Source organism: Aspergillus ibericus (genome assembly GCF_003184845.1).
Source record: "Aspergillus ibericus CBS 121593 unplaced genomic scaffold BO80scaffold_8, whole genome shotgun sequence".
Classification (NCBI taxonomy): Eukaryota; Fungi; Ascomycota; class Eurotiomycetes; order Eurotiales; family Aspergillaceae; genus Aspergillus; species Aspergillus ibericus.
This window is the reverse complement of record NW_020292106.1, coordinates 241-23,782: the sequence shown is the minus strand read 5'-3', so window position 1 is coordinate 23,782 and position 23,542 is coordinate 241. Positions and strand designations below refer to the sequence as shown.

At 51.6% G+C, this 23,542-nt stretch overlaps 5 protein-coding genes across 5 annotated transcripts; 2 read left to right on the top strand and 3 right to left on the bottom strand.

Annotated features, from left to right (window-relative positions):
* Positions 1–96: 96 nt before the first annotated feature.
* BO80DRAFT_349101 (FAD-dependent oxidoreductase) lies at positions 97–1,231 on the bottom strand (the record flags this gene model as incomplete). The annotated part of the gene is made up of 3 exons (XM_025715487.1): positions 97–827; positions 882–1,077; positions 1,130–1,231. The coding sequence occupies 3 exons, from the start codon at positions 1,229–1,231 to the stop codon at positions 97–99; spliced, it is 1,029 nt and encodes a 342-aa protein (XP_025577994.1).
* A 664-nt stretch (positions 1,232–1,895) lies between these two features.
* On the top strand, positions 1,896–2,905 carry BO80DRAFT_442250 (isopenicillin N synthase family dioxygenase; the record flags this gene model as incomplete). Its single annotated transcript, XM_025721253.1, has 2 exons — positions 1,896–2,210; positions 2,261–2,905. 2 exons carry the CDS (start codon positions 1,896–1,898, stop codon positions 2,903–2,905), a joined length of 960 nt encoding a protein of 319 aa, XP_025577993.1.
* A 1,122-nt stretch (positions 2,906–4,027) lies between these two features.
* Positions 4,028–16,342, bottom strand: BO80DRAFT_400692 (uncharacterized protein; the record flags this gene model as incomplete). The annotated part of the gene is made up of 8 exons (XM_025717532.1): positions 4,028–6,882; positions 6,935–8,752; positions 8,807–9,528; positions 9,596–11,831; positions 11,898–12,118; positions 12,178–14,956; positions 15,009–15,647; positions 15,706–16,342. 8 exons carry the CDS (start codon positions 16,340–16,342, stop codon positions 4,028–4,030), a joined length of 11,907 nt encoding a protein of 3,968 aa, XP_025577992.1.
* A 1,109-nt stretch (positions 16,343–17,451) lies between these two features.
* BO80DRAFT_442248 (uncharacterized protein) lies at positions 17,452–18,813 on the bottom strand (the record flags this gene model as incomplete). The annotated part of the gene is made up of 1 exon (XM_025721252.1): positions 17,452–18,813. The coding sequence occupies one exon, from the start codon at positions 18,811–18,813 to the stop codon at positions 17,452–17,454; it is 1,362 nt and encodes a 453-aa protein (XP_025577991.1).
* A 2,421-nt stretch (positions 18,814–21,234) lies between these two features.
* BO80DRAFT_375663 (Gfo/Idh/MocA family protein) lies at positions 21,235–23,211 on the top strand. Its single transcript, XM_025716634.1, has 4 exons — positions 21,235–21,447; positions 21,509–21,619; positions 21,673–21,806; positions 21,855–23,211. The coding sequence occupies exons 2-4, from the start codon at positions 21,516–21,518 to the stop codon at positions 22,841–22,843; spliced, it is 1,227 nt and encodes a 408-aa protein (XP_025577990.1). The 5' UTR covers positions 21,235–21,447; positions 21,509–21,515; the 3' UTR covers positions 22,844–23,211.
* Positions 23,212–23,542: the final 331 nt, after the last annotated feature.

Sequence of the window (23,542 nt, the reverse complement as noted above, 5' to 3'; positions counted from 1 at the left end):
ATATAAAATATATAGTATTCGGTGGCACAGAAAAGTCTAAAACAGCAAATGCATTCGAGAATAGTAGCAAGACTGAGTCGAAACCTCTGCACGGTTCTAACCGAGGACAATTTCAACCTCAGGAAGCGGTTTGGGCAAGGTGGCGGGGGACTGGCTGTTCGACTTGCGTTCCTCACTCTTCCTCGCCGCCTGTTCCGTCCTCGAGTTTCGCACCGCCTCGACCCCTCGCTCCAGCATTTCGGCATTGTATTCGGCGACCGCAGCTTTGATTGATTCAATATCCCTTTCATTCACCTTCCCCAGCACCTGGGACAGCTGCATCGCATCAATAAATGTATGATGGCCTCCCTCTCCTCGGAACGGGGTCATCGCATGTGCCGCATCTCCCATCAGAATGACCCTTCCCGCCGGGACATTTTCGAGCTCCAGATCGCGCCAGATATGCGGCTCCTTCTTGATCCCACTCGCAGGCGTGGCTTCAAAGACCTCACGGAATTTCGGAGGCATCTTGGCCACCTTCTTTAACACATAGTCCAGTTTTTCATCTTGGGTGGCGGTCTGGAGCCAGTGGTCGGCGTCGGCAACATGAGCGTCCGACTCCATGAACATCCAGTAGTGGCGGCCCGACCGTCCATCGGGATAGGCATGATGCAGGCCTCCGAAGTTCCAGAACCCGATGTCTGGGCTGACGAAGACATACGCGCTGTGACCGAGTTGAAGCTGCCGCTTGAATGCTTCCCCGGATAGGTCCACTTCTCCTACGATGGCGGCGAGGGGAACAAGCTTCAGCAGCTCATCGCTGGATCGCTGGAGTAGATACTCTCGAACTTGCATGCGTGTGAGATTACAAAACAGAGAATTCAAGAATGGGTGTGACCTACCGACGCTCTTGATTCCGTCGGCACCGACAAGGATGTCTCCTTCGGCCCTGCTACCATCTTCGAAGACGACGGCGACGCCTTCATCGTCGTGCTCGACTTTCCTGACTCGCTTACCCCACTGAATCGGGATGTTGGTTGATAACCAGTCCCGGAGACGACGACGTTCGGCACGAATGACCGGGAGCTCAGGCGAGTCCTGTGTAGACATTATAAGCTGCTGCTATCGTTGTCTGGTAGAGGACACAGACCTGCCATCCAAGACGCCCATCCCTACCAGGGAAGTACAGACTGATTTGGGCAGGGAGGCTCAGAGGGGCGAGATGGTTTGTTGCCTCTCTGAGGTCTGGCATATCGGATGGAAAGGACGCAGTGATCTGATCAATGATACTGTGCGCGAGTCAACCCACGATGGACCTTTCTTGAGCCGGGTAGGATACCTGTGAATGGCAACTGCCCATCCCTGAAAACGGGCCTCGGCGTGTTCATCGCGCTCAAAGACCTCGAACGAGATGCCCTGTTTACGAAGGCACTGGGCAAGGGCAAGCCCACCCAGCCCACCTCCAACTATGAGAACGTGCATTTTGTGATATTGATTGAATGCTTGAGGTAGTGAATGCCTAACTGGACGATTTGAGGTGAAGGGGGCCAGATATAACTACTTCTCCTTTACCTGGAATTCGAAATGTATCCTCGATCGGTGTCTCTATGGCTATCTCGATTATCCCCGAACTGTCGATCATCCGAGTGGCAGTGGATGAAGCACCGAACAAACCGCCGAATGACTTCGCCGTTCAATGGGATTGGGCATGGTATGTATCATACATTACCATACTTACCGTACCATCACCATTAATGCCCTGCTGGTTCGGTGATATATGATCATTTGTATATCTTGGGTCGAGGGTTATTTATCTCTGAGTGAGCCAGGTCCTCTCGTCTCTTCTTCCTGAACCATTGTGTCTTTCGCACTACAGAGCCGGACTCAAGTCTTGAACAAAATCCTTGCACATCATCATGGCAGCAGCCAACACTCTCGAACTGCCCATCATCGATCTTGATCGATACATTCATCCCACCTCACCCTCGGACCAAGAGGCCGTCATCACCGAGGTGCGTGAGGCATGCCAGAAATATGGCTTCTTCCAGGTCAAAAACCACGGCGTGTCCCTGGATTTGCAGGAAGGCCTACTCCAGGGCCTGAACAACTTCTTCAGCCTCCCCAAGGAAGACAAGATCAAACTGTCATTCCTCAACAACCAATGCCGCCGGGGATACGAAGCCTCCGGAATGTCCCTTCGCGACGGGGACGCCTTGCCCGACTCCAAAGAGGTATGTCTATCCCACCCACCCGTCAAACCGCCATGCTAACACAACCCCAGTCCTTCTACATCGGCCGCGAAGAACCAGTCATCGAGCCCCCCGGCTTCCACGGCCCAAACGTATGGCCCGACCTCCCAGCCGACCAATTCCGTCAACCAATCTGGGCCTACTACCAAGCCACCTCTCAACTCGGTAAAACCATCTGGCAAATCCTCATCCGCGGCCTCGGCTTCCCCACCACCGTCATGGACGTCTTCACTCAGCGCCCCATCGTCCCCATGAAAATGATCCGCTACCCGCCCACCAGCGCAACCCTACCCGGTCAATTCGGCGTCGGCGCCCACACTGACTTCGGCGGCGTGACTGTCCTGCTTCAACAGCCCGGCAAAGAAGGTCTGGAGGTCTGGCTTGATGAGGAAGATCGTTGGGTGCCGGTCCCTTCCATTAAAGACGTCTACGTCATTAACTGCGGTGACATGATTCAGAAATGGTCTGGGGGCGTCTACAGAAGTGCCAAACACCGGGTCATCAACAAGGCTGATTCGGAACGCCTGTCCTGTGCCACCTTCTGGCATGGAGACTTGGATGCCACCAACCCGTTGAACCCGAATGATCCGAACCGGGAAACGGTTGGCCAGCTGCTGGTGAAACGCTTCGCGAATCAGTTCTCTCTGCCGAAGGAGCTGGTTGCGGCTGCGAATTAGAAGCTCTCATGGTTTTTGCAACGATGGCCGTGTTAGATGGTAGTTAGAGGTGCAGACATAGCTAGTTAGATTAGCCAGGGAATGAATCGAGATGATATACTAGGAGATCTTCATTTTCTCTAAGCCATAAGATAAATACAACTAATATACCAATCGACATGGTTGGACAGAATAGTAAATGTAGGCACGCCCAACGCGCCCTAGTTATCTAAGAGCCTCAAACAAGTAACCCACCTCATTCCTTCGTATCGGGGGAGTCCAACTCCTAAAACCACCGAATGAAAGCCACCGAATGAACCGCACTTATATATCACACGATTACTCAGTAAAATACGTCTGGCCACCATCACAAACTCGTAATGTGGTAGTCAGTTTCCTTCGTACTCAATCCTTCCTTTCACCTGACTTCTTTGTTGATCTTTACATTTTCTTTGCCCTATCGCGGATACTCTCTCTTTCTTGCCACAACAATCCCATGTACTGATCAGCCCATCCCTATCCCACTATCCAACTCCAAATCACATCAACATCAACATCCCATCACGACTTACGAGATACAATAGCATATTGCCTTCAATTCTTGCTTTTGACAGAAGTCTGTAGTTTCATACACGCAATTGTACGTGGATAGCATGTAGAATTCATGGAATTGAAGTCGCAGTGGGCATTAAAATCCATATGGTCGTATCTCAACAATAGGGTGCAGCGCCATATCGCTGTCTACTATTTTGTAGTAGGTATGCTGTAATGGATTCTGGACGTGCTGAAGAAAACAATTTCCCGGTCGAGTTTGACATGGATGCTAGAGTGTATGATTGGGGGTATAAAAGGGTGAGAGAATATTCACTTAGAATTTGATTGGGATGGGTAGGATCGTAGATCTAGCTCTGCGAGAGAAATGCAAGTGAAAGGCAAAGAAAGGATGGATGAGAACTGTAGACAGGTTATGACGTCATTGGGATTCGGATTAGCTTGGAAGTAAGGAGAAAGGAACGGAGTTGATTAGACGCTATACATCAAAAAATCGAAAGAAAAGTATCTATCTATCTATCATCTATACATCTCTATAAGCAGACAAAATCCCACTCAATGGGTTTTGGCACAAGATGAAAGTAAAAGCAGTCACCTCCGGGACTGATGCGTCCCTCCCACCGTGATCTCTTGCGATGTCAACACATAGCCGAATCCAAGGGTCTTGATGCGTCCGATCCATTTCAGTCCAGCCATTCTCTCTAGCCCTTGGCCGCCTTTCTCTTTTTCCAGGTGCTCTCTCAACACATCCACGTCAATCGCGATCTCGCTTTCGCAGTGCGAGAACTTAGTACCACCAGGAGTCTGCGCACAGACTGACTCAGATAACCAGCTAGCAATCTGTGTCGCTGGGACGAGGTCAAATCGTCCTTCCCAGCCATTCATGTCTGGCATGATACCAGAGATGTCGACGAAGCGGGAGAATTCATCCAGGACTTCCTGTGGAGAGGACACTTGTGCGGAAGGGAGGAAGCGGTAAATGGAAGAGGGAACGCCGAGGGTTGTTGTAGAGCGTTCGAGGATTTGCTCACTGGCCCAGCGGGATGCGATGTAACCGTTTGTGCCGTCTGTCGTGGGGATACAGGATGCGGCGGAGACAGCATCGGTTCCTGTTGCTTCGGAGAGAACTCCCATTGTGGAAATGTAGTGGATAGGGATCCGGCGTGGAGTGGCGAGCTTGACTAGCTCCCTGGTGGGATGAACGTTGGTCGGTCGGAGGGAATGGTAGTTGTCCCAGAAGGAACGGAGAGCGCCCATGTGGATGATGGTATCGACCTTGCTGGAGAGAAAGCGGCAGTCCTCATCGGAAAGGCCCAGCTGAGGCGCAGTCAGGTCACCTGCAAAGGACACGATCTTGGAAGAGCGATAGATGTCACCGGGGCTTCGGGATTGCTTGTCTCGTACGGCGACGCAATATATCGTCTCAATATCCTGGTTTGCACATAGCTGAGGGAGAAGGTATCTGGCTATGTACCCAGTTGCTCCGGTCACCAAGATTGTCTTAGGACTTTGCTGGCCAGCAGAGGCTCCAGAAACATCTTGAAGAAAGTCAGGAATAGAAGGAGGACGAGTTTCCTCCTCCCAGTCGATCAGCTCAATCTGGATACTTTCTTCGATCTTGCGCGCCATATCACCCAGGGTACTGGCACCAAGGAGCTCGACGAGGCGGATCACGACATTGAATCCCTGGCGGATGTATTGCTGCAGACGGATAACCAGTAGGGAGTTACCGCCCACTCGGAAGAAGTTGGTAGATGGGGTGATCTCAAAGCTTGACCCCGAGTTCCCAAGGACATCCTCCCAGATCTGTTTGAGCTGCATCATGGTACCCGTCAGCGCTTCGTTGGTCGGAGTTTCCCCAGTTCGCTGAGGTAGTGACAGGTGCTTGAGAGCTTTGCGATCAACCTTGGAGTGATTGGTCAAGGGAAGCGTATCGAGTGGGATTGCGAGGACTGGAATCATGTATTGCGGGATGGGGAGCCGATTCAGCAGCTGCTGGAGGAAAGCTTCCTGATCCGTGACTTCATGCCCATGTCTGAAAACAACATGTGCGACAAGGAAATCTGGGTTGCCCTCGCGCAGAGTGACAACGGCCTCTTTCAAGGCACCCTCCGCGGTCGAAATGATGTTGCTCTCAATATCGCTCAGCTCGATCCGAATTCCCCGGATCTTGATCTGCGTATCACCTGCCATGCGACTGTGGAACACCATGGCCCCATTGTCCTGGAGATGTCCGATATCACCAGTGCGGTACATTCGGGTCCATCCCTGGTTGACGTCCTCGGGTGTCGCGAATGGGTTGGTAATGAAGTGCTGGCGGGTTAGTTCCTTGTTGAGATAGCCAACTGCGACGCCTGCACCGCCAATGCAGATCTCTCCAGGCATACCCGCTGGGAGTGGCCTTAGCTGCTCATCCACCACATACGTATGATAGTTGGGAAGCGAGTAACCGCACGGGATGCGACCGTCTTCCATCTTCCCCTTGTTTCGGTACTCCACCTCCATCTTGGTGGATGAGATGGAGATTTCGGTAGGACCATACGAGTTGTACACCCGAAGATGCGGCAGCTCAAGTTTCGCGAATTGCTCCGTGATGATGCTGTTCAAGGGCTCCCCGCCACCAAAAGCACGACTCCACTTTGTAGCTTGACAAAGATTGTCGCCTCCAAACTGCATCCACAGTGAGTATTCAGAAGGGGTCGCTTTGGTGTAGGTGATGTCATTTTCTCGCATCATCTTGGTGATTTCGATCGGGTCACCACGCTTGCTCCATGGGACAAGATAAACTGTGCCCCCGTTGACCAGACCTGTGTAGATCTGATCCGAAGAGTGGTTGAAAGTAAAAGCGCTCTGTTGCAGAGTTCGTTCCGCGCCGAGTTCCCACGTCTTCGTGTAGCCTTCGATTTCATTGCGCAGACCGGCATGGGTAACGATAATCCCCTTGGGAACGCCCGTCGAGCCACTCGTGTAGAGGATGGCTGCCGGAGAGTTTGCCTGAGCAGTGTTGGGAACTGGAGTTGACGGTTTGTGTCCAAGGCTGGATACGTTGATTACTGAGGCAGATGGCACGTCTAAGCGTGGTACATCATCGAGAGTAGTATGATCGGCGAGAATTGCGCCGGGGCCACAATTGACTGCAACAGATGCTAAACGGGACAAAGGATTCCGGAGGTCCAGCGGGACATAGATAGATCCAATGCGCATGATGGCAAGCATGGAGCAAACCCAGTCAGAAGCGGCGGTTTGGAACACCAACACCCGCGAGCCAGGCCCTATTCCGGCGCCCTGCAAAGCCTCAGCAATGGCCTCAATTCGATTGACCATGTCGGAGTAGCTCAAGTCTTGGCCGATCCCATCGACAAGAGCTGTTTTGTTTGGATTGTTCTGAGCCACTTGGTCAATGCGATGGGGAAGGGTCAACGGCCAATCCGAAACCAAGTTATAGCCTAGTAAATTAGAATCAGCAAGCTCCCTGTAATAGAGGAATGTCATGCTTACCGCGCCCGATCATGGTGGCTTTCGCAAGCTGTTTCTCACCAAAGAGAGGGGTATCCTGTAACCGGATCGACACATCGGTAGAGAGTGTATCGAGAAAGTGGACGTAGGTCTCCAAGAGAAGGTTAGCTGCGGTGAGATCATAAAGACTCTTCTGAACCCGGAACATGATCAGGGCATCTGTGGCATTGTCTGTGATGTCCAGCGTGATGTCGTATGAGGTGCGTCCCGGATGAATGTCCTCGAATGTGAACTGCGTATTGCCCCAAGCATGCGTTTCTTGTGCGCCTTGGCGATAGTCAAAGAAAGCCTGGAAAAAAGGACTGTACGAGGAAGAACGATCCACGCGAAACTCATTAAGCAACACATCGAACGGGAGACGGGAGTGTGCCAGTGCCGCGTAGGCGGTACCGCGAGCCTCAGCTATGGCATCTTTGAAGGTTTGGTTCGGCTGGCGACGGAATCGCAAGGCCAGAAGATTCAAAAAGAAACCAATACTGCCCATCGTATTGTCGGTTCGATTGGCATCAGCAATACCAATTGTCAAGTCCTGCACGTCGGTGAAGCTGAATAGCATTGCTTTGAATGCAGCCAAGTAAAAGTGGAAGGGGGTGGATCGCTGAGACTTCGCGGCTGACTTGATGCGTGCTGCCAATGCCGGTTCCAATCGACTTCTTACTTGGTGAACGGCAAAGTTCTTCATCGCAATCCTGGAGCTGGTTCGTGCCATAGGTAAAAGTGGCAGAACAGGGGGCTGCTCGCCCTTGGGAAACACGCTCTGCCAGTACTCCAAGTCTTCGTTCATCTCTCCCGTCTCGAAGGCCTCGCGCTGAGCAGCCGAGAAGGCAGGGAATTGTTGCGGAGGGGCCCCCATAGTCTCGCCTTCGTATGCCTTTTCAAGATCAGAGAGTAGGACTTGGAAACTCACACCATCCATTATGATATGATGGTAGTTGACGAGGAGAAAATGAGATGTTGGTGATAGCGATAGCAGCACAAGCCGAATCAAATCGCCACTTTCCAGATCAAACGTGTGTTCCTGCAGCTTGGCGTATTCACTAGCCACATCGCTGATGGACTGGATTTCCTTCCTTTCGAGTCGTAATGGAGAGCTGCTCATGACATGCTGGTAGGCTCGGTCAGCTTGGGTCTCATCTGCGACGAAGCAGGTCCGCAGCGCTTCATGTCTGGCAGTGACAAGACGAATCGCTCTCTCCATGTCCCCGATACGTAGATTACCAGTGATGTGGTAGTAGAAGGCCACATTCGATGTCTTCGGATCGTCGAGCAGAAGCCTCAGAAACCAAAACCGAGATTGTCCGAACGAGATCTGCTCACTCTTGAGGAATTTTCTCGAGGTTTTGGCTACCGTCTGTGGGGTTGCCAGTTCTCTGAGGTTTTCAGAGGATGACGCCAAGGACAGCTGCGCTGAGGATGGTGGTGTGAGGTTGCCCTCATGATCAGAATCAATGCTAGCAGGAGCCGAATTGGAAATCGATGCTGTACTGGGGCCGGTGACGTGGGTTTCGGTTGGTGTTGGTGGAGACGGCTCAGCAGCTGGCTCAGGAGTCTCCTTTGTTTCTCCAATGGCTGAGAGCATGCCTTCAGGCAGCTTCTTGAGAGCTTGCTCGCAGAGCTCTGTCACGGATGCACCCCCAACAACTTTCAAAACTGGTATGTCTACCTTCAATTCCTTGAGAAACCACGATCGCACCTCGACAGCGACCAACGAGTCAAGCCCAAGCTCCACCAGCGGCGTATCGTGGTGGATTGTCTCGTCAGAAACCTGTAGAATGATGCGCAGCTTCGCAGTGAAACAATCTGGAGAATGTTAGCTCTAGATCTCTCAGATTTATAGAGAACATGAATGCTCACCTTTCACGATATCAAGGGCCTGCTCCATGGTTGATGCCCTCGCAAGCTGTTCAGCCACAGGGAGAGAGATTTTCTTGACCTGATTCTCGGGGGCTACCTGGGTATCTCTGGACTCGATGATACAATGAGAGAAAAGAGGGTTGTCAAACCAGGGCCCCAGAATGTCTTCGTCATCGCGGATAGTCCGAATACCAGTCGTCACGACAGCATCAGGGATGTTTGCTTTGTCGTTAAGTCTGGGATATCCGGCTAGAACGGTTTCCGCAAACATTCGGTGCAGCTCGGGCTCATTGATAGCCATGAGGCCAAACCGTGTTAACTGTTGCAGGACAGCTTGACCAGCCGTCTCGATGTATCCAATACCAGCAACACGGCCAATATCCAGAGTCGAGGCAGCCAAGCCACGCTTGCGCCTTTGCTTAGCAAGACCATTCAGATACCCGTTTGCTGCGGCATAGTTTGATTGACCGGAGTTGCCAATAACACATGCTGATGACGAAAACAGAATGAAGAAATCAAGAGCTTCATCGTAGAAGACCTCATCGAGGTTGCGTGAACCATCGATCTTTGGCCCTAGAACAGCTCGCATTGTTTCCACAGACATCTTCGAGAGGAGCGTGTCTTTGAGGACCATCGCTCCGTTTGCGACACCAGCAATGGGCGGGCAGGTGGCCCGGACGTCGCTAACAACTCGTTCTAAGGAGGCTTTATCCGTCATGTCCCTATCACGAAGGGGTTAGCTTTGTCTTCGGAGTTAGTCACTCGGGGAGGGAAGAGAGTCTCGCGTACATGGAATAGATTTTGACGGTCGCGTTCTTCCCTTCAAAGGTCTTGAGCCAGGCCTTGTCGACATTGGGGTTGCGGCTTGTCAGGCATACGCAGCCAGCGCCGTTAGATACCATCCAGTCGCAGAGTGACTGACCAATCTGGCCTGAAAGCCCAAAGAGGATGTAGGTCTTGTCGGAAGAGAAGAGGCGACGTGCATCGAGAGGTCGAACTTCCACCGTGACTTCGTCACTTGTCTCCCAATTGACGACACTCATCCTGCTAGGCTGGCGATGGCCCCGAATTTGATCAATATGGACAACCAAATCTTGAATTCGAGCATCGGAGGTATTGGGCATGCTGGCAAGACTGTGCTCCAGTCTACTAGCCAGTGCCTCGACATCGCATGACAGTAACGAACCGTGTCGGGTGAGATCACTCAGCTCAATTCTCTTGTGGCCCACGGGCAGGATTGCAGTGATACTGTGGCTCAGGTCAGAAACTCCTTCCGTGAGATCAAGATAATGGGTAGGTCTGGCCGTATGCAGAAGCTGCCGGAGAGCTTGCCTCGGCATCCGAGCACTCAGACCCAGCCAGCCAGGCTCTCGTGCATCGTCGCCATTGTCTGAGTCGGTGGTTATTCTCAAGCGGATTCCTTTGGTCGCTGCTCTTCGAGATATGGCAGCAATCAAGAAGCGATCACTGTTGCCACAGTGGATCACAATGCTACTACCACGGGGGATAGTCTCGATAAGAGAGGCAGAAAGAAGCTCGCTTGCAACAGCGACGAGAAGTTGTCCAGCCGAATGAGGAAATTGGACAGGTATATTGGCGAGCGGAACCATCTCATTTGAGTTCGAAGATGAAAGTGTGATCACGGTTTCACCTGTGGTACTAATCTTGCCGATGCCCAGGAACAGGAACGTGTCTGGTGCGACACAGAGCGCCATCATACTTGAACTTTCAACTCTCACCAGATTCTGGCTTTCTTCCCCTAGCAGTGGTAGAGCTTGCTCAACCAGCGAAAAAGTCGAATTCGAAGACGGTAAAATGGCAATGTTTGAGTTCGAGGTACGCACAGCCTTGGTAATGCCACGCCGCACCGAGTTGTTTCTAGCGTTTTGATCAGGATTGCTGATCAGTCGAGGAAGCATAAACTGTCCACGATTGTAAAAGGTCTCCGGCTCCTTGGACCAAAGCAAGGGCTTGTGGTTCTGGCTGGGTGAAGACTGCCATTCATCAAGGGCACTCTGTCGCAAGAGCTCCTCAGCGATGACCCTGGAGACATTATGATCGAGATCCGACATATCCAGATGATTTAGACAAATATGTCCTGCCTCATGCCCCATCGCTCGGCTGAAGCTAATGCTTGCCATGTGGTATGGCTCCTCACCCTGGGCACCAACAGTAACCCAGAGTATGTGCCGTGCCAATTCGTAAAGCCGCTTTAGACCTTCCATCCTCTCGACCGTCATATCTTTGAAAATCGGAGACGCAATATCAACAAGATTGATGAATGCACTCATCGGAGGAACCGAAATCGCATCATTCTCGGTGGGAAGACCATTGAGAATAGTGATGTGGTCACAAAACGCGCCGAGGTGGTCTTCTAACTCTTCGGCAATACGAGCACATTCGAGGTTCTCAGTGCCCATGATGACAAGACTCTCAATATGAATCTTGCTTGAAGACGAAGACTTCAGTAAAGGACGTCGAAGAAAATGTACTCGGTCATCCACGGCCTGTGACATCATGATAGACAATGGCCAAGACAGTCGGTCGATCTCAGGGGTGATGGCGTCAATTCCCCCAAAGCCAGTGTTGCGAAGGACGCTATGCCATTGCCCGGGGGTAATGGTAGGCGCGTATTTACGGCCATCGTCCACTCCGAGCCACCAGCCAGGAAGGCCGCCCATGATGTTGCTGAAGCGGATCGGGCCGTTGTTGGTCAACTCTAATAGCATCAGATATCCGCCAGGTTTCAAAAGCTGCCTCGTATGCTCTAGTGTCCTTTGTAGCGACGCGGTGGCATGTAAAACATTGGAGGCGATGACGATGTCATATGAGTGTGGCTCATAGCCTTGGTCGGATGGAGACTTCTCAATATCAAGGACCTGGAATATCATCTGGTTGCGATACGCCTTAAACAGCTCCGAGGCTTGTTGAAAAAAGCCCACTGACACATCAGTGTACGTATATGAAGAGAACGAGGTTCCAATGCTTTCCAGGACCGACTTTGTCGCTCCGCCCGTTCCAGCACCTGTTATAAGCTTTGTTAGCGGAAGGTTGCACATTCTGGAAGAGGAGGAATTAGGGTTCCACTGACCTATCTCGAGAATTCTGGCGTGAGGATAGCGGTGGATCATCTGCTTCATCATACCGGCCAAGAAGGAATTATATCGCTGAAAGCCGAGACCCTTCTTATAGAAGTCATCAAGCATGTTGTCTGGGAGCATATGCTCCAAGATCGTTGTTTCTCCTCGCACGGCAGCAGGGATATTTTCACCAACGGCCGCAATAAGCCGTACATCAACGTTGTCCGAAAATCTTGTTAATGTCAGTCCGAGCTGCTTATTACGTGCCTAAATCGTCGCCCAGAATCTCACCTGCTGACCAGTGCTTCGATTTCCTCCTTGGTATCTTGCGACCATTCTTTCTGAACACAAGGATGCCTTCCGTTAGAAGCCATGTCGAACGTGTGGTTTACATAGTCCCGAAGCATCAAGTGATGTTCTTGACCGTTCCTCCACTCTTCTTCACTGATCTCCGATCTCCACTTCCGGACGTAGTAATAAGAGACTCTCTCGCAGACGGTGGCCAACTCAATCTCCTTCGCTGAAGGACGGATGCCACCTACGACGGAGGCTCCGTCGGGGGATGCAACATCATATTGCAGATGTGAAAAAAGATGACGGTCGTCTGCCTCGGTCGCCGGCGCAAAGGGCTTGATGGTCAGATCCTCAACTTGGATCATCGCGTGCTTTCCATCGTGGGCAAAAATGTCAATACTCGCACGGAAGGATTCGGAGTCATCCAGAGATGCGCACACGGGCACATGAGACCCGGATGTTGGCAACGAGGAGCAAAGCTCTGGGTTAACTCGAATATTCCGGATGGAGGTCGGCACGTGGAGGGACCAGAGCCGTTCATCCTCAGGAGCAGAGTAGGCAAGCATCGATGCTTGGAAGGCGACGTCTAGCATGGTAGGATGAACGAGGTAGGTGGAAGAATCGGCATCGGTGTAGGCGTATGTCTCTACCATGACAGAAGAGCTGTTTAGCCGTCGCTTAAGAGATGACATACCTCGGAATGTGCCGTGATATCCATATCCGAGACTGCCAAGCGTGGTGTAGAATGTATCAGCGTCAATTGTAGCCATGTTATACTCATTCAAGGGGGTAGAACAGAGAGTGGCGACGTCGGAAGTGCCGAAGACAACTCTCACCGACCCACTCGCCGTCAGTTCCATCTCTTGATCGACTGCCGATGCCGGGGAAGAGTAGCATGAGAAATCAGCCGTCGTGGCGGCGTTGTCGGATGAGATAGCTGTCAGGGTCACAAGTGTCTCGACCCCAGTGTTTCCATCATCATCAAAGGTGATAGCCCGCGGAATGTTCAGGTTTTCGAGTTCCAGGAACCGAACAGGCCGGTTTGAAGCAAGGATTTTGGTTGCTTCGAATGCCATGGCAACGTACCCAGCTGCTGGAAAGACCGTTTGGTTTTGTAGCTGATGTCCGTCGAGCCATGGAATCTCTGATACTTTGAGCACATTCGTCCAACGCATATCGCGCGGCGTCGAATCTGGAGACAGGACGCCGAGGATCTCATGGAAAGGTTGCTTTCGCCCAAGCATTTTCCGTGATCGGCGTGATTCATACCAATGTGTTCGACTGTGGTTCCAACAATAGGATGGCAAACCGACCACTAACTTGGGCTGTGATGTGCGTCCGGATACAGCTTTCTCAAAGGACTGCAAGTCGACACCGGACCCACCAGTATGCGTCCAGATAAAACCAAGTCCGTCGGATAAGGCTTCGACGTCGTCCTTTCCACGGCTCAATAGACCCGTGTACGGAAGAGGGCTCGGGCGAACGTCCGAGATGTTTTGTACAGCCGGGCCTTTCAGGGCAGGATGGGGTCCGACTTCAATGGCGAGGGAGAGCTGCGGATCACTTGCAACAGCATTTCTTACAGCATCGCAAAAAAGGACTGAGTTCGTCATGTTATCCCGCCAGTAAATAGCTTGGAGGTTGTCTTCGGGTTGCATGGCTTGCTCATTGGGGGTAACACTGGAGAACCAAGAACAAGTTGTGCTTCGTTCTTGATTCACGACGATGCCGCACGATTGCAATGCGTGGACGTATGGGTCTCCACATGGCAACATATGAGGGGAGTGATAGGCTGTGTCTACCTTTAGCAGTCTGGCAAATTTCTTCTCTTCATCGAACACCTTCTTGGCGAGTATCACGGCGTCAGCATCACCGGAAAGCGTTACACTGGCCGAGGAATTATGGGCCGCGACGGCTAGTCGGCCTTTGAAGGCTCCAAGTTGAATGAGATCTTGCGCGTCTTCCAAAGAGGTTCCTACCGCCATCATCGACCCTTTTTGCCCGGTGCTCGAATTGCCCGCCAGACGAGCGTAGAGCCCTCGATAGTAAGCAATGCGAATAGCATCATGGGCGGAGAAAAAGCCTGCAGCATATGCTGCCCCAATTTCTCCAGAAGAATGGCCAACAACCGCATTGAAGGTGACACCAGCGGCCTTCAGGATATCGACAAGGACGATCTGGACTGCGGTACACAGGGGTTGAGACAAAGCGGCTTCAGCAATCCGGGAAGTCTCCGCTCCAGCGAGCATCTGCTCTTGGAGGTCCCATGGCGGACGATCAGTGGATGGCAGAGTAGCTAGCGATTCCTGGAGGTCTTGAACGCGCCTGCGTACGTATTCTGACGAACGGATCAACTGGGCGCCCATGGCAGCCCACTGCGCGCCTTGCCCAGTGAATACGCCAAGAATATGGGGAGTCGCTTGCTTGTTGTTGGACCGAATGCCCACAGTAGTGCCGGGAGTTCGCTTCAAGTCAACAAGCTTATCATCGATCTTAGACACCAGCTGCTCAATTGTGGTCGCGGAGAAGGCAGTCTTGACCGGTAGCCGGCTTCTGCGTGCGTGAAGTGTGTATGCCAGATCCAGTGGATCGATATGGGGACACTCCTTCAAGTAATCGGAATAAGCCTGAAGTTGGTCAGCGAGAGACGAGTCCGAAACGGCAGAGAAAACAAATGGGGTCAATGGCGCAGACTGCGCCTGAATCGCGGAGGCCTTTTCGATTCCTGTCGGCTTATACTCCTCGAGAATAGCGTGGGCATTACTACCACCAAAGCCTGGGATATATTCAGTTACTGGGACGATCCTGAGGTGCCACGGATAACGTACCAAAGCTGTTAACACTAACACGTCGAGGAACCCCTTCTGGAAGCTGAGGCCAAGGGAGCCGACTCGTGGGGACTTGCAGGCCCTTATAAAACGGCTCGATTGAAGGATTCAGGTGGTTAAAGAGCAGGTTGGGAGGAATAAACGCCTTCTGAATAATACCCGAAGCTTTCAGGAGGCCCGCGAGGCCTGCGGCACCCTCTGTATGACCGATGACAGTTTTTGCTGAACCCACATATAGTGGCGCCTCATCATCGCCTCGTTGACCGAAAATCTGATGGATTGCAGCAGCTTCTTTTGGGTCTCCGGCTTTGGTACCCGTTCCATGAGCCTCGAAGAACTGGGGGCGATGCAGAGGATTGGCCGGATCCAGCCCGGCTCGTGCGTAGGTTTGACGGATGAGCGCTGCTTGTGCCTCGGTGCTTGGTACGGTAATGCCGTTGGAAAATCCGTCTTGGTTCGCTCCTGTTCCGCGGATCAAACATTCAATGTGATCCCCATCCGCAAGGGCATCACTCAGGCGCTTTAACACGATTGCAGCTACGCCTTCTCCACGAGCATAGCCATCGGCATCAGCATCCCACATCCGGGAACGGCCCGTGGGTGACAGCATTTTCATTTTGCTTTCAAAGATGAACAACTCTATATCTGGGTCAGTGGCAACGCTACATGGGCTTACTAGGTTATTCATAAAACTCACCCGGCCCTAAAATCACTTGCGTACCGCATGCCACGGCCACACGCGATTCACCGGATCGTAAGGCCTGAACACCCTGATGCACTGCAACCAAACTTGAAGAACAGGCCGTGTCGATTGTCATACTGGGGCCATGCCAGTCAAAGAAGTAGGAGACACGGTTTGAGATGATGGCGCGGTTGGTGCCGGTAGCAAGGTAGGTAGGGGTGGTGTTGACGTCGCGGAGAAGAGTGTCCAGGTAGTCCACCCCCATTGTTCCCACATACACTGCCGTGTCTGACCCACGCAACCCATCCAAGGTGTGCCCACCAGACTCGAGGGCCTCGTACACCGTCTCCATGAGGAGACGCTGTTGCGGATCGATCGAATCCGCCTCGTTCGGACTGATGTTGAAGAAGGCGGTGTCGAATACCTTCAGGTCCTCCTGCAGGAGATAGGCATGTTGCACATTTGTGGTTCCATGGTGGCTCCCATCCGGATGATAGAAACCCGTGGTATCGAAGCGGTCCTTAGGAATTTCAAGACACGCGTCGCGAGGCTTCTCGAGCAACTTCCACAGAGCCGAAGGGGATGAGGCTCCTCCGGGGAAGCGACAGCCACTCCCGACAATAGCGATAGGTTCGGAATGCTGGGAGACCATTTTCAGGTTGGTCTTGTTTGCAGGGGAATTGCTCGAGCTGAATGAGAATATTTGAAAGTGAAAACCGGTTCACTATCAGTCTCTGCGCGAGGATTTGTAAAGGGTATGAGGAGAATGTTGAAACTTCCGGAACGATGTGACCAGAGTGAGGCTTGCTCTGTTGGAATGGCAAAACTGAAAGGAAGATGGTGAACGTTCGTGGGTATCCATTGTTCTTAAAGATCTCAGATCAAGAGTCCTGCCCGCCTGAAACGCATCAGTATTGTCGCCGACCGGAAATATTGACCGAGGTTGAAGCTGTGCCCCAGAAGTCATCGTGGTCGATGGTTGCTCGGACTCACAGGAGGATGCAGTTGCGCCGAAGAGGCTCAGCGGGTGAGAGCGAAAGGATTGCTCACTAAGCGCCGAAGTATACGAATTTTGGGGGCGGACTTTCTGCCCTGGCTCACTTTTCACCGATAGTGAATGCGCTGAACAGTATGGTTGGTCTCCTTGCTTTTCCTATACCCGTCTTATTCTTTGCATTCAGGACGCCATTTGTCATTATTGTTGATGGCTATGGCTGATGCCTAGCCAGGTTGTATTGACGTCTCCAGGTGGTCATACCGCAGTCGTCTCTTGGCATCAAGACACACCATTCATTTGGGAATCGGACTATGATCTAAATAGGTTTTGTCTCAAGTACCCAAGGTCAAGGTATGCGCTACTGTCGATTTTATAAGGGTAGTACTGCATTATTGTGCGAGGGGTCGGGGCACCAGTCCCGGGATCTTTGCATATATATTTAATGAATTATCAGTGGCTCAAGAAGTAGCCAATTTAGTAGATTGACTACGTAGGCAATTGGAAGCATACAAATTACTTTCTTCACACGTGTCACTGTACATCATCAAATCGTTCATCGATATAGTGACTTGGTTTATAGGAAACACAAAAGCAACAGTAATCTGTACCGAGACCTAGATACATCAATAAACGGGAAACCAACGGCCGTAGAATCCCTCAATAGAACCAACCAAAAAATAAAAAGTAAATCTAGCCCACTCCTTGACAGTATTCTCGTTGTTGCCCAGAAATATCAGACACTGTGACCCATTTCCACATAGGAGTCACATGCGCAATGATTGCCGAAGGTGTACCAGCCGACGTTGGACCTCCGAGTCCGGCCCAATGTTCATACCTTGTAGCTTGGCCTGAGAAGTACCAGAGAGCTCAGCCGGCTGAGACGGTACGAGAGATAATTGCGGACCCAAACAACCAGAAACGGCTTGGTATTGGCGCTCCAGAATGTAGTTGCAGAGCTGCACGACTAAAACAAGTCGAATATCAGCTAGGGAGGCCGCTTTCGCGTCCTCATCTTGCTCAACATTGCCAGGGCGCAGACGAGAGGACCAACGATCAACATCACACTGTAGGGATGTGAATACGGCCACGTAAATCTTGAGGAGCAAAGTATGGCAGGCAATGATCAAGTGGCGCTCAACGATATTGCAATATGAAGTCTCTTCGGGCTGGGGAGCAACAATCTGTACATCCGGTATGGAAATTGATGCTGGTAGTGTGTTGATCCAGGTATCATCACAAATTCCTCCCTGTGAGTCGAAAATAGACGCCTGAGCTCTACTGCACGCTTCGGGCTGTAAGCCACGCAGGATCTCCAGAAACTGGTATGAGGCTGTAAAGACATTGTGGAGGGTATCATTCGTCGAGAATTGGTCAAGGCTGCTTGTCTTCGGGTCCGCGCAGGGGAAACCCCTCGTATCAGAGGAGACGTGGACAAGCCACGATGCCACTGACTTGAAGGCAACATCATTGATCAGGGAATTTGAATATGCTTCGGATGAGTCGTTTGATTGAGAGGAGGACTCCTGGTTGTCCGCAGCAGCGCAACTCCAACGATACAGTGAGGATAGGCGACTGCTTAGCTGGGACAGTTGCGAGATACCAGCGTCAGGGCTGTCCCTGTTGTCGACCATACCACCGATGCTGTTGGTAGTCATGAGAAGTTCGCTTCCGAGGCAGGTGCATCCGCTATTTCCCCAAGCGAAGAGACTTGGTACAGTGTCGAGACACGATAAGGGTCCGTCTATCTGCTGATCGATGGAGTTGAGCATGTGTGAAGCCCAGTCCTGCTCGTTCGCCTGCCCTTCTAGGTCATGCCAAATCGGCTGCGAAACGCACGACCACATCCCGGTGGAGCTATCCACCGACGATGGGAACAGTTGACCCAAATCAGCAGTAATAGGCACGCCCATATTTGATTCCGCGACTGGTACGGCATCAACGTCCATGTCGGGGCTGGATGTGGCATTGTGACTAGTATTGGATTTGTCTGCGGTGTTGGCACTGGGATTGAGGTTGGTGTCTATATTTGAAGCCACGACGAGAGAGGATTCTCGAGACCGGGGTCGCCGAGCAGCTGATCGTGAAATGTTGCTAGAGTCGCAGGATGAATCGGCCAGGCGGTACATGCTAGGACGGCCCTTTGGTAAGCTGGAGCTATATATGCACTCAGCGCCTTGACGTATGCACCGAATGCACGGCTCCGTGTCACTGTTACCTGCCCGGGTGCATCGCAATTTTTGTCCGTGGCATCGATCACACGATTGCCGGCGTGGAGTCGTAGTACTTGATGTCATTGTGCTGTATTGCTGTTGCGTGGATGGACAAATGGATGCAGTGGGCTGGGGAGGTTTAAAGTAGGCGGACCCCTTACCTTCACTTCGTATTGTCTGTGGCTGAGGTTAGATTGAACCGTCCAAATGCACACGTCTAATACGAGCGGGTCTTGTGGGGAAAGGAAATGGGGTGGTTTGTCCCTGGTTGGAAAAGGACGAATCCTTTCAGTGTAAGAGGATTCCTCTAGACTGAGTGCTCCTCGCTGCCACCGTTATCAAAGCCTCTATCTGGCGTCAGACTGCTGATGACGGCTTCATCTCGATTCCGGTTGTGTAGTTGACCATCCCCAAACTTTCAGTGCTCTTTCGGCGTTGGAGCCAACTGGACATGATTTGGCATGAGATTGGGGCGGATTACGATACTCATCAATCATGGAAGGAATGAATTCAATTTGAAAGATAATCGCTGCTTCTGGTTGTCGCTGATTCAGTTCCTTCCAGTAGCGTGGCGAAAGATGTCAAGGCATGAAATTAGTAGGTTGGAATGTTGGGCTTAACCGCCTACGCGATTGGCCTGCTCGAAGAATATGACGTGGCAGGAAACTCCGGAGGAAGGGCAGAGAGACCGAGAAGGAGGTCTGATCCCCCTCCCTCAGGCTGAAACGGAACGCCGATCACTGCGATGATCTCATTCGCGTTGATTCGAGCTCCATGTATCAGACTGGTGCTCAACTCCCTGATTTAGACACTTGTCCAGTAGGATGCAAAACGTACCTCAAAAGTATAATAACATTGATAACCTTATCCACTAACGGCACATGGCGAAGTCAAAAGGATATGGCCCCAGACGGGATGCCAGATCACCCACTCCGGGTGCGATCTGACCACCCCTCCCAGGCTGAAACGCTGATCACGATTGCTATAGTCTCACTTGCATTAGTTCAAGGTCTATCAGAACACGTGGACTTGGACGGCTTGGCCATGTCTGGGGCATGGCTGGGGAGTGTCAGAGAGCTCTGGGGCTTATAATCTGAGCACAGACTTGGCCAGCAAGAATCGTCTTATCATAAGGATGATTCGATAACCCTCAAACTTAATACGGACCTCCCCAGTCGTCTCCCCAGTCGTCTGACTCATATGAATGAAAGAGCCCTAAATCTGACTAAGGTTTGACGCTCCAGCCCTGGAAGATACTCTACAAGGCGTAAGGCATAGTTAAAAGTGAACAAGGGAGGGACAAGGCTCTGAATCCAATAATAGACCCTCACTAAACGAGCACGTCCCCTCAGTCTGGCAGTCATGTCATGGTTACTTCCCCAGGATCCCGCCCTCTCTCCTCTGTATTTTGCGGGGCCAGGCATCATTATTCTCTCTCGTCCCGCCGTCATCTTGTCTACCCACCGAATATACGTCGGTACAGGCATTGCAATGATCTTGCTACCTGGTACTGAAGCTCAACGACGTGTCTATATCACCTCTGCTTACTCCATATCTCCCTATGGGCTATCAGGTACTGATCCCTTGGAACTTCAGGAACCTCTCCCGCAGATTGAGCGTGCCGAATACGAAGATGCAACGCCACGCGGGGATGGGAGGATGGAGCCGGTTCAGCCCGTCGATCCGGTGGATCCGAGGCCTTCTCCACGTATTAATGGAACGCCATGGGAGGGACAAACTGCACGCACTGCCCACGAAGTAAGCACTACTGCACTATGTTGATGACTATCGCTGCATCAGACCGCATGCCAAGGAATAGGGCAGTCCAGCACCGCGTAGGTCAACCCAGCCGGACCCCAGCAATGCCATATTACCGCTATCTCCCATCAGTCCATAAGCACTTGTCGACCCTTGACTTTGTTTCCGCCATTTTCGCAGGAATCAAGCCCCTGTCGTTTCCTGCCGTCCGAGACCTGAGTGAGAATACGGGCAGGATGATGATCGGCGTCCTCGCTGGTGGCATTGTTGGTGGCGCCCCGGTGGCCTCTCAGTCAGATTCATGGTCCGGATGAAGGATTCGCCTGGATCCCGTTTTGAGACAGCCTTGTGGTTGCCAGATCCCCTGACGATGCTGAACCGAGAAGCGGATACCAGCGACCATTGGTGGCCACCTGTCGATCCCTTTCCAAACCGTGACTTGATAACGGATTTGACAATTAATATCATGACAATTATGATCAGAACTGATGGTCTGTGCCCGCAAGGCTGCCGGCGGTTATTGACTCAGGAAGTGCCCGACTGATTATTCGCCGAGCACTTTTCATCCTGTAAATATAGCCGTAGTCCTCTCCTTCCACTCGGCTATCAGTGTCATCGATTTCCCACCCAGACACGCTACCTACCAAAGTATTTCTCATCTGTCATTGGCCTCCCTGATACATTGTTCCAGGCCTAGCCATCTCTACCCTCATCAACGAGCTTTTTCTTGAATACTTTACATAATTTATCACCCTGTCTCCAAACCCCTCCCCAAGACCCCTTCTATATTAGGTGAGTGGGTCAAGACATCCTCGGAATCCCAATTAATACCCACGTACTGACGGCGATCCAGAATCATCATGACAGCCATGGCTAGCCGTGTTTACCAATCTTTCAATCCGCCGCAACCTGCTAAGCGTGAAGGTGCTCTGAAGTTTGGCATCTTGGGAGCTGCCGGCACCGCGTATGGGCAAGACACTCCTAGATCCAGAGACCACCCCACTGACATAAACGCAGGCCCCTTTCCCTCATTATCCCGGCCAAATCCCACTCTGAAGTCATTGTGCAGGCAGTGGCCGCTCGCGACCGCAAGAGGGCTGAAGATTTCGCCAAGGCTCATGGCATCCCAGAAGTTAAAGACTCATATGAGGGTGAGGATCACCAACCCATCTTCGGTCGATTACTGCTAATTTCAGTAGATATTCTCAATGATCCCAATATCGACTGTATCTTCGTTCCCCTCCCCAACGCTTTCCACTATGAATGGGCTGTCCGGTCCATTCGCGCTGGCAAGCATGTCCTGCTGGAAAAGCCTTCCGTATCCAACGCCACCGAGGCAGAGTCTCTATTCAACCTGCCTGAGTTGTCTCAGCCAAATGGCCCCGTTCTCTTGGAGGCTCTTCACATGCGATTCTACCCCGCCTTGTCATACTTTCGTTCTTTGATCGACCCAGCCAACATTGCGCACGTCAACGCAGTCTCCATGATCCCGTGGTGGATGACGGGCAAAAATGATATCCACTTCAACTATAACCTGTCCGGTGGGAGTATGATGTCGATGGGGACCTACAATTTTGCGGCGCTGCGGGTGCTCTTTGGCGCTGAGCCGGAGGAGTGTCTCAGCTGCGACGTCCACTCCTACACCGACGGGATCCACGACAAATGCGACTATGAATTCCAAGCCCGCTTCCGGTTCCCGAATGGCGCGATTGGCGAGGCATCGAGTACCATGAACGGACCAACATACTGGACACCGTCGCATGTGACCGTGACCAACAAGGAGACCATCGTTCCCGATAAGAGACTCCCTGAATCGCACGTCCTGGTTCAGAAACGCGAGCTGACCCTCCACGGCTTCATCCACGGAGTCATCTGGCACCGCATTGACATCAAGGATGTCTTCGAGGTCCGTAACCGCGACACGGGCAAGATCGTCAAGCGGTACGAGGAAAAGTCCCAGAAGAAAGCATACAGCTTTCAGGAAGCAGGCGGTGCGTTTGCGGATCTGCCGGGCGAGCCGTTCTGGATGTCTTACCGACACCAATTGGAACAATTCGTCAATCGCATCAAGGGCCGAGAGACTCAGCACTGGATCAGTGCGTCTGACTCGATCGCTCAGATGAAAATGATGGATATGGCGTATGAGAAGAGTGGGCTTGGTCCTCGGCCCAGCAAGACGTTCAACTGATTGCCGGTTTCTTAAACGACTTCAGTTCTCTCCGTTATTTTTCTTCTTTATTTCCCGATGATTCCATTTGCCGACTACAATTTGGCGGTCCATTTAGACTATGCTTTCTCTTTCCGTGAATGGTCTTGGTATAGCTCTGCTCTTCTATTACAATCCATCTCGTGACAGCGTTCACCTTCAGTGTTATTTACCCTAGTAATGGTAGTAGCCAAACCGGCACCTGCTTTCATGGTCCAAATTCCCAATTTCTATCTTATGTCGCTTCAAGACCTTTAAATTCATATCTCGAGGCTTTGAGCTCGGCTTGAATACATTTAGTCACTCATCCATTAATTCGACGGATATTTATCTATTTCTTTCCTTCTTTTATTCTATTTCTCTTTTCTTCCTTATTCTATCATCCTCCTTTTGTATCCGCATTCCACACTGCAAAGCAACAACTCAGAACCAACCATAACGTAGTCTGCATAAACGATTTCGTTGCCGTCTCCGCATCTTCAAGAGTCCCTCTTCGTATGAACGAGGCTTCCCCAACAGGCTGGTAATCTATGTTCCTAGTAATGTTGTCGAATCCTTTCTCAGGATTTTCCAAACCATGAGTAAAATCAGTGTTTCAATTAATCTCTCTTTGATATTTCATCTAAATCACCTAAGATGTTGTCCGTGTTCTGCGGTAGGGACTGGAATTATGCAAAAACA

Excerpts from the sequence above, each read along its gene's own strand:
- BO80DRAFT_375663 (XM_025716634.1), top strand. The coding sequence starts at position 21,516 with ATGACAGCCATGGCTAGCCGTGTTTACCAATCTTTCAATCCGCCGCAA. Across the intron at positions 21,620-21,672 it reads TTGGGAGCTGCCGGCACCGC|GCCCCTTTCCCTCATTATCC; the intron begins GTATGGGCAAGA and ends ACATAAACGCAG. Across the intron at positions 21,807-21,854 it reads AGTTAAAGACTCATATGAGG|ATATTCTCAATGATCCCAAT; the intron begins GTGAGGATCACC and ends TAATTTCAGTAG.